The sequence below is a fragment of the Patella vulgata genome, chromosome 9 (assembly GCF_932274485.2).
Source record: "Patella vulgata chromosome 9, xgPatVulg1.2, whole genome shotgun sequence".
Taxonomy (NCBI): domain Eukaryota; kingdom Metazoa; phylum Mollusca; class Gastropoda; family Patellidae; genus Patella; species Patella vulgata.
In genome coordinates this window covers 9,535,933-9,546,388 of record NC_065887.2, presented here as the reverse complement: position 1 = coordinate 9,546,388, position 10,456 = coordinate 9,535,933, and the positions used below count along the sequence as shown (strand labels likewise).

The 10,456-nt window shown below is 36.7% G+C and overlaps 1 protein-coding gene across 1 annotated transcript; it reads right to left on the bottom strand.

Annotated features, from left to right (window-relative positions):
- Positions 1 to 1,924: 1,924 nt before the first annotated feature.
- LOC126832620 (serum paraoxonase/arylesterase 2-like) lies at positions 1,925 to 10,067 on the bottom strand. The gene is made up of 9 exons (XM_050563465.2): positions 9,996 to 10,067; positions 9,320 to 9,390; positions 8,336 to 8,391; positions 6,269 to 6,464; positions 5,307 to 5,433; positions 4,823 to 5,023; positions 3,807 to 3,888; positions 3,072 to 3,197; positions 1,925 to 1,936 (listed from the first exon to the last, which is right to left on the bottom strand). Exons 1-9 carry the CDS (start codon positions 10,058 to 10,060, stop codon positions 1,925 to 1,927), a joined length of 936 nt encoding a protein of 311 aa, XP_050419422.1. The 5' UTR covers positions 10,061 to 10,067.
- Between the last annotated feature and the right edge of the window lie 389 nt (positions 10,068 to 10,456).

Here is a 10,456-nt window from a genome sequence, read left to right as displayed (position 1 = left end):
TTTGCGGCCTTTTCAGTTACAGACCTGAAATGACTGCGAATACAGAGACGGCCCCGGAAGACAAGGCCCATGAGAATTGTGAGAGCATCGGCGTCACGTGACCAAACACGTGCTTCCCGCCAGTAACTCTCAGCTACAGATGCAAGATCTAAGAGTTTCTCAATGATGAGAACCCTGTGTGGTGTAGCGTTTGCTGTATCAAACAGGCTAGGATATGCTGTTGAAGGAGCAAAGGCTCAACCAGTGTCATATGCTTGTCTTGCCTCAGTAGCTTATAGGATATCCTCACAATTCTCCTAGACTTTGTATCTCCAGGTCATTAGAAGGTTTTAACTGCGGTGGCCGCAAAATACAGAGGGATGCATATATGTGATCAAACGACTACGTGTCATTGGAAGTCACAAGCGTCAAGTGTCAATGCCTGATAGATTTCACAACCTCCCGGTGCAATTTCCGGAATAATGGTCGACCTTGTACATCTCTGTGCAAGGCTTTTGATAGGGAACGTACCAATATGACCAGGGGTATGCAAGGGGACGAGGATGATGCATCGCTGATGTAGTGGACTGCGTATTTATTTCCAAGATACGAATTTCGTTGTTTTCGTTTCTGTCGACTTCTTGCTTGTTACGATTTCTTTTTGTTTTGATATCAAACTGATTTACTTGTCAGAAACGTCAGATTTGTCTTGAATCTCATGACAGAACATTCTAATGACCCAAAAGTGACTGCATAAAACATTTACCATTCTTCAGAAGCCACAAAAAGTAGTACCGCGTGATAGATTTCTCTAAACTGAAATCGATCCGAGTTTGACACCGGAAATTGGTATTTCCAACCGGAAGTCAATAAAAACTACTTCCCTTCGCTTGAAGCGTATTATAGACCGAGTCGGCATGATTTAAAAAACACCCAAAATGAACTTCAGATCATGGAAATCCAAAGATTTCCCACCGGAAGTCAATGGAAACTGCTTCCATTCGCTTTAAGTGTATCATAGATGAGGCCGGCATGATGAAAACAAACGAGAATGGACTACAGATCATGACAATCTACTGGACAATACGAACTTATATAACAACACTCATTGAATATCGCCCCAATTCATTATGACATAACGCAGTGGATGAATTCTTAGAGAGAAAAAAAAGGTCGGTTTGATTAACAACAGTCTGAACATTGCCAACCGGCGCTATCGCCAGGTTTGTCGCCGCAGATCTTATTGCGAGCTAACTTCTCGCAGTTTCAGTAAATATCGATAGAAATTATACATACGCATCTACAAGTCCAGGATACCTATAGTTGAATATTGATTTGTAGGTCTCATTTTGGTTTGATTGAATGTGTAAAAATCCGGCTGACTCGGCAAAACAAGTCCGCCGATTTGTCTATCTGGACTATGCTCAGGGGGTGTCGCTACCTCCCATAACCCCGCTGTTGTGCGAACATGGGTATATGTATAGCTATACTTAAAGGGGAAAATAAGAACACACAATAATTTCGGGTGGGTTTTACACTTACGTTTATTGTAAAAGTGAGAATCGGCAGTAATAATGATTCGTGTCAAGCCGCCCTGGCTAGTAATTCATAATGTATCTAAACTCACAGTTAGATACACAGTCACAGATAAGAGAAACTATACTACTGATAGGGAAATAACCATTAGCTCTTGCATTAACACATCTGTGAATAAACAGCGTATATGCACGTGCCCTAGTGACTACACTACAAGGAAGTAGTTGGAGCGCTGCTTTGTTTAATTACACTTGCTGACAGTTCCGTCATAACGTCAAACCCAACATGTGTATTTCTCGATTCTACTTTATTTTAATACTAGATAATAGATTAAATGCCACACGTAGTCCCCTTTAAACTTATACGAAATATTACAAAGGTACATTAACATCACATAAAACAGTTTTATCTAAAATTGAACCTATGAGTAATTTAGAATTAAAAACAATGGCTACTGAAGCCCATGACAATAAATCTCCATCAGTATATAATAATTCTCTGGTCTTCATTATGTTTCCATCTTTAACTTTCAACATCAAAACCTAAAATATATAGTATAAAGAATATGATATGGTATGAACACTTTATAGCTATAGATTGTACCGACTGGGGCGTTCCTTGAGGTTACCCCCCCACCCCCACCCAGCACCCCTTATATAAAATACAACACAATCCATATCGAACCACATGAATATGATGCATGGTAATCCAGGCACTTACAGCACGTGGTATTTGGGAATTTATGACTAAATTGACCAGGTAACAGAAAGTTGAACGTTGTAATGAGTGGATTAGAACACGATGGCATTTAATAATTTAGCGTTAAGACTTTGTTTATTATTGTAGAAATGGTACTTGACAATTGATACTATATTATCAAAACATAAAACTGTCATATAATGCATGGTTATCCAGGCACTTACACCACGTGACTAAATTGACTAGGTAACAGAAAGTTGAACGTTGTAATGGATGGATTAGAACACGTTGTTTGTTTATTATCGTAAAATTGATACTTAACAATCGACACTATTGTCAAAACACAAAACTGTCATACCTTTTCATCACTAAAATATATCTGTAACTACTCCATTAATGGAGAACACCAGTCGATATGGCTTTTTTTTTTAAATTAGCTTCGATCATGCACTGTTGTTTATTGAACAAATTCACACACATGGCGTGACGTTATGGGGGGGGGGGGATGCCAATCACTGTAAATATATCCATACTTCTTTACCTGAGTGGGTTTATGTATATCCGAGTGGGGGGTGGGGGTGGATGGCTGAATGGTTAGCACGTGCGCGCTGTATCATAAAGTCTGTCATTGAGTTAACTGGCATGGTTTCGATTCCCCGGTTGTACGCGACAAGGAGTAGGGTTGCTTGTCCAACCTCGTGGGTTTTCTCCGGACCCTCCGGTTTCCTATCACTACGCGCAAGCGAATTATTGAAATAAAATTGAACCATATGTTAGTCCCGAAATGACCTAGTTTGTGTCAAGTGGACGTTAAACCCCATTTCTCTCTCTCTTATGTATATATATCCATACTTTACCTGAGCGGGTCTATGTATATCCATACTTTGAAATGATTTATATGCTATAGGATGTGCACATATATATAGATTATCTGTTTTTATATCTACTATAATATTATCTGGATGTGTATAAACTGGATAAACCTGAAATATAGCCAATAAATACTTATACATCCTTTACCCACGGAGGGAGGGGTGGGGGTGTCTAGTATAACGCGTTTTATCAAAAGGTCTGCCATTGGGTCAAGTGGCGTGGTTTCGATTCCCCGCTTGTGTGTGTGTGACAAGGAGTAGGATCGCCTGTCTAACCTCGTCGATTTTCTCATGTTTCCTCCCACTGCTAAAGATCCATACGCGCTAGCGAATTATTGAAATAAAATGTTAGCCCGGAAATGACATAGTGTGTGTCGAGCGGACGTTAAACCTCATCTTTGCACGTTCATAACCAAATAATACGTTACTCTGAAAATAAACGAGATGCTGTATGCTGAGACAATTGACGAACTACTTTTTCAGTGGGATTCAGACCAACTTTACATTTCACCATCTGGTCACGAAATTGGGATTAAAAGTTTATAATTGTTTTATTTTCTACCCAGTTTCTATGGACCTCGAGTGCCAAGTTCGAACATCTAGGTCAGTGCACTAGGAAAGGTATGTTTACTCATTTGGGAAAAAATCTATACCACTTCTCATTTGACGTCGTCACATAAGTTAACAACATTTTGTTGTACTTGTGTTTGTAGTAATTACCTGTTTTCTAATCAAGTCATTGTTTGTTTTTCTCTCTGTAACAACTATTTCACGACTCATAGAAGTGGCTATATAAACATATCTGTAATAAATAATATTATTAAAATGTAGAATATTACAAGTAAATTATAATGTACTGCAAATATTTAACCTCTAAATATACCGTGACACACCACTCTATATTGACCGTTTAAACATACAGCTCTATATTTACCGTCTAAATATACCACTCTATAATAACCGTTTAAATATACCACTCTATAATAACCGTTTAAATCTACCACTCTATACTGACCGTCTAAATATACCACTCTATATTTACCGTCTAATTATACCACTCTATATTTACCGTCTAAATATACAACTCTATATTTACTGTCTAAATATACGACTCTATATCTACCGTTTAAAGATACCACACTATAATAACCGTTTAAATATACGACTCTATATTTACCGTCTTAATATACGACTCTATATTTACCGTCTTATTATACCACTCTATATTTACCGTCTAAATATACCACTCTATATTTACCGTCTGAATATACCACTCTATATCTACCGTCTAAATATACCACTCTATATTTACCGTCCAAATATATCACTCTATATCTACCGTCTAAAAATACCACTCTATATCTACCGTTTAAAGATACCACTGTATAATAATCGTTTAAATATACCACTCTATATTTACCGTCTAAATATACCACTCTATATCTACCGTCTAAATATACCACTCTATATTTAGCGTCTCAATATACCACTCTATATTTACCGTCTAAATATACCACTCTATATTGGCCGCCTAAATATACCACGTTATATTGACCGTCTAAATATACCACTCTATAATAACTGTCTAAATATACCGCTCTATATTTACATTTAAATATCCCACCCTAAATATACCACTCTATAAAATATTGACGGACTCCATATACCCCAAATCGTTTCCCTGCTCTAAAATATCTCTATAGTTCCTATCAGAATATATTATAGTGTCATTATACCTGCCATCATTAGACATAGCTATACCATTTGGCATAGCCAGACCATCTAATACCACTCTGTAATTATTGCCATCAAAGTACACAACTGTACACCATGCAAGCTGACCAAATAGTTGTACCATCGTCAAAACTGTTCCGGAACCTGTACCGGAATTGGTAAAATAAAAGCTGTCTTGGCTAGTAGCTTGAACATCATTGATGCTAAAAATGAAATAACATTATTTAAATGTGCTAACGACATAGAATTAGTAACACAATAAATCGCAATTCTGTAAAAGCTAAATCTTGACGACCCACATTCAGTTTCATTTGGTACACGTAAACTAAGTTATGGCCTTATCTTCTTACAGGCGGTGCATAGTTTTTTTTTATTTTAGCATATTAACATCGCCAGCACATTGTCGGATATGTTTAAGTTGTTTTTATATAACTTACAGTAAAATCGTATTATCACAATATGTTTAAGTTGTTTTATATAACTTACAGAATCATCGTATCATCACGATATCGTTTTACATGTTTAAGTTGTTTATTTCCAGGAATAAATTCGAACTTTTCTATATAATCAACTCCGTTTTCTTCATGGTTCACCACAAATAATATCTTCATGCCTGTAAAAAGAAAAGAAAACCGAAAATTTTGAAATTAACAACAATATAGTTTCAACTATAGCCCATATAGGGAGTCTAACATTACAGGAACCATGCCGATACTAACAACAGAGTCTCAGAAATAAACGTCCGTGTACGTATCAAATATATGCACAAAAACATAGAGGAATGGTGTATTTACCTTGTCTCAAACTTGCAGCTCACACTATTGAGTCGTTTGGACGTACACGTCAAAACCGCTTATCCGGCCACGTAATCCGTTTAAGATTTCGGATCAGTGTTTTCGTTGGATGACCTGATAATCTATGTAATCAATTGCCTTGATGCATTTGGGAAGTCTGTTTGACTTGTAAATAAGATTTGAGCTTAATTATGTGTCCTAGAAATAAACTTGTTCAGTGACGCGCGCGCCAACTGTCTGGTAATCCAAATTTGGTCCTGTACTCCATCATGAATCACGAAATAATCCCTCCGCTCCCAGTGTTTGAATCCAGGGATAAGTTCTGCCGATTAACTAATCAATTAAATAGTACCTTGTAAATCCCGGGCGTTACTGTCTGACACATTCAACTATGGGCGTTGCCCCGTCTTTAAAAGAAGGGACTGGACTCCGATCCCTCAGACAACATTCCAATATGATGGACAGATTTTAGAGTTGGTTACCGCATCAGCACGCTAGAGCTAGAGACCGACGTAAGACACCAAACAATCCTCGGCTTATCTTTTATATTCAGGTGACGAAGTACTGAGCAAAAAATATGGTTGAGAGCTAACTTTACTGTGAAATGTGAAAGAACCACGGCCCAAACAGTAGTTGACGTCTGGTAATAGCTACCTGATTTATCCAGCCAACCACTGATTCCATGAGGATGGAATAATTTTACATTAAAGCCACCATTACTTCCTACTATAGACAGTTCTTCTGCTTCCGTTTTATTCTTGTTGAAATCAAATAAATACATTCTACCAACAATATTATGTTTAATCATATATTCTCGCTGACCAAATGTATTATTTTGAATGGCTACTCCCTGAAATTAAAATAAGTCCACAACAACACAATTAACTAAATGAAAAAAGAAAAACATTTCAACGACATTGTAATTTGGTTTCACGGCCATTTAGTTCATGCACTGACAGCATAAATAATATCAAAGACCAAAATACCTATGATTATTTATATCCATCTACCTTATTTCTAGTCGCCGCTAATCCGTAAGGATAAAATTTTCAGAGAACACTATTTCATGTATTTCGATGAAGAGAGGCCCTGGTCTACTACACGTATGACGGCCCTCCCAATCAACCAGATAATTGAGCAAAGGTGGGGATAATGACGGGTGTTGAAGACTACAGGTAAGAAACGCTTATGACGGTGTGAATCATATTTTATACAACTTGGCTCGAGGCCTGCCTTTTAGAACTTGAGGTCCTAGACTTCAGCCTCTAAACATACATTATGCAAGAGCGGAATCTGCCTATTGCAAGTCTTTATTTAGGCTTTAGATGTTATAAAAAATATTAATTAGACCTTTATTTACACAAGCTCAAAATCGGCTTGGTTACGGTTTGGATTTAAACAGTCGTCCATTTAAAATTAAATCAATAAATGGTGGACCAAGCTAACGTTTATCGTTAGTCGCTGATGTTACTACCTGAAACTGGTGATGAAAAGACATTCAAGCGAGGCTACCATAGCCATTGATCGTGTTACTTGATAATCGAGAATATGTGGGTGGAGTTATCGTCTGTCAATCAAACGATCGCCAATTCTCATAACGGTGCAGACACAATTGATGCCTATTTCTAGTCCAAACTTCCAACAGTGACAATTCCGTTCCGAACAAAGTAATTTGACTGAAATTTTCAACATTTTTTTTATCATCTATTTTTGAATTATTATAGCAAAAATTGCCAATTCATTATAATACCCTTAACTAATGTATCTTTAAGTAACGCCATGTATCTTTAAGTAAATCCCGGTACTGGTCGTCGACGTCTGGTCATAGACAATTAGGGAATTATCGATCGCTTGGTGTTGAGAAGTAGAACTTTTTGTACAGCGTTGAATCCACTACCCTCGTGCACTCGGCAAACCTCGGCAGATTTCGTTACTCTACATCTAGTCTCGGCTGTATGACGGTAAGTGATGCGGCGCCGGTTTACTTATTAGGAAAACTTCTCGCTTTCAAAAAGAAGTTATCAAAATTGCGTCGTTCGAAGCGTGTGTAGAATTTTCAGTGCAATTAAGTTGTCTTTGTTTGAAGAAAATCGGATAAACTTTAAACAGCTTCAGACTTTGACATATTTATATGATAAAACATTCTTCAAAGGCGTCGTCATGGGCAACGTCATTGGTAATCCGGCAACTTGAAAGTAGTGGCGGACTTCGTCATACAGTTGAGGCTAAATGTAGGGTACTGGAATCTGCTGAGGTTTGCCGAGTGTACCCTCTTGATAACGTAAATCTACTAAAAACATTTTGATGACACATATTGTTGACACTGTATCGCCGACGATCTCACGGACTATATGCGCCTTACAATAGAAAATATCGTTAACAAATTACCCTTGGTATGCGTCGCCTTAAATCTGGTTAGCTTTCGTCCATCAATAAAAATAACGTCATACAGGGTGCTGTGAAGGAATTTTTTCTCAAAAAGCTGCTCTTCCGCCTACTTTTCGTCAAATTCGAACTGCCAAGGGATTATTACGTACATGGGACCTAAGTTTTTCGCACAATCCGAACGACTAGACGTTGTTTGTTTGCAGGCGCTCCACCCTGCATCACTGACAAGGGAAAGGCACGCTGGAAAATACCGAGGAACTTTCTTGACCAACATTTGTTACGCGGTAATTGATTGGTTATTAAAGCATTTCATTAAGAAGGGGGATTTCTTACTGATGTTATGAAAGTTAACCCATCTTTAAATGTATAAAAATCTTCTGAACCAAGACCTGAAATAATTATTAAATAAAATTATTTAATTTTACGAGACAGTGGTTTATTTCTAGAACACTAGATACCATTTCCCGTGTATTTGGGTAATAATTTCTATCTGTTATATTATATTCTTACATGTATTTCTTAAACACGTGGATATGAATCAATTGATGTACTCTCGTCAAATAATATGTTAGTCAAAACAATATTCTTCTCTTTCAATCTTAGTTATTGCCAGTTAAATTATCTTTTGGTTTCAAACAGCCACTTTCATACGACCGCAAGCATTTGAAATTTATGTGAATCAACTAACATCGAAACCAAGACATCTTTCGAATACCTTAGTGTTCCGTTTCAATGTTCTAAATTACTATATAAATAACATTTTTCAGTCTTTATAAACGATTGTCTAATACAACTTTATATCCAATATGCCTGGGGCGCGTCCTGAAGATAAACAGTTTATTAATCTCGACTACATTAAACATAATTTTTAAGCTCATGTGTCAACTCATGCGACAATAACACGTTTAAATTAAAATTTGTTTTTTATTTTGTCAATTTGCTTAAAAGTTATAAGTTACATATGCCACATGCAATTTTCGTTCTTTAGTTAATTATTAGTAAAATTTAATTGTAATTGGCTAGTTTCCGATGAGAGACACATTAAGAAATGTACGGACTAAGTATGCGAGGAGAATGGGTCTGGCTCACTAACCAAGAGGTATCGGGTTCGATTCCGGTGTTATCCCAGAAAGTTTCTCAGTACTTTCCAATATGATTGGCCTTAGCTGAACGAGGTCCCGCCGAACAGTCCTTGGTATTGATGTAAAAGAATTGTTGACAGAATTCGATGATTAACCTCACTACGTGGCGTATGTTCGCCTTTATTAGCCTGATTGATACTGTAAAATAGAACTTTAATATGATATTGAAACTTACTGATGCCTTTAACCTGTTCACACTTGCCAGGATAATGTTGATTATAGTGTAAATGATAACCCATATAATACCTGAAAAATATTACATCACTGTGTCACAAATATGTTTATTAAGCATATGTGTTTGATGACAAACTGGGGGGGTTGGATGGCCGAATGGTTAGCACGTGCGCGCGGTATCATAAGGCCTGTCATTGATTCAACTGGCTTGGTTTCGAATCCACGATTGTACATGACAAGGAGTAGGGTCGCCTGTCCAACCTCGTGGGTTTTCTCCGGGTCCCCCGGTTTCCCCCCACAGCTAAAGACCCCTACGCACATGCGAATTATTGAAATAAAATTAAACCATATGTTAGTCCCGAAATGACCTAGTTTGTGTCGAATGGACATTAAAGCCCATTTCTTTCTCTCTTTGATGACAAAGTACTGTTCCATTTCTAAAAACCAAATTGAACTGATTTGTACGTTTATCTACCTTATCGTATTCGATATGCCCAAAGATACATTACTGGTTATAAAAATTAATCAATAATTTATTCATTACTGTATATACAAATTAATCAATAATTTATTCATTACTGTATATAAAAATTAATTAATAATTTATTCATTTATATAACTGGATGTCGACACCAGACATGAAGAGTTGCAATATTATGAAATAGAGAAATACTTACACATTTTTCAGGACCAATTGTATCAAAAACAGGAACAAAGAACCGATAACTAATTTCATTAACATGTTTGCAAATCTGAAATCCACGTAAGTTATAAAATTAAAATTCAGGGACCGGATTCCTGTCATTCTGTCATTGAGAGAATATTTTCCTTAAATAACTTTGTAGATGCTAATATTTGGATAGAATACGGACTTAAAGATATCATTTTTAGCTCTGTAAGAAAATAACACATATCACTGAACGTCAAGTCCGAATACTTGCGTGGCTTGCATATTTAAAATGGCTAGATCACTTTGATATGGGTTTTAATGTTGATTTGTATTATGAGCTGATTATCTATCTTTGTTGAAAAGTTAACGTCTAAATAAAGCTAGTGTTGAGATATAGACTAGCCGGGCCCTGTTTCACGAAATTTTAACTTAGGATAAAATCCAAATTTTAGTAGATACTTCAATTTT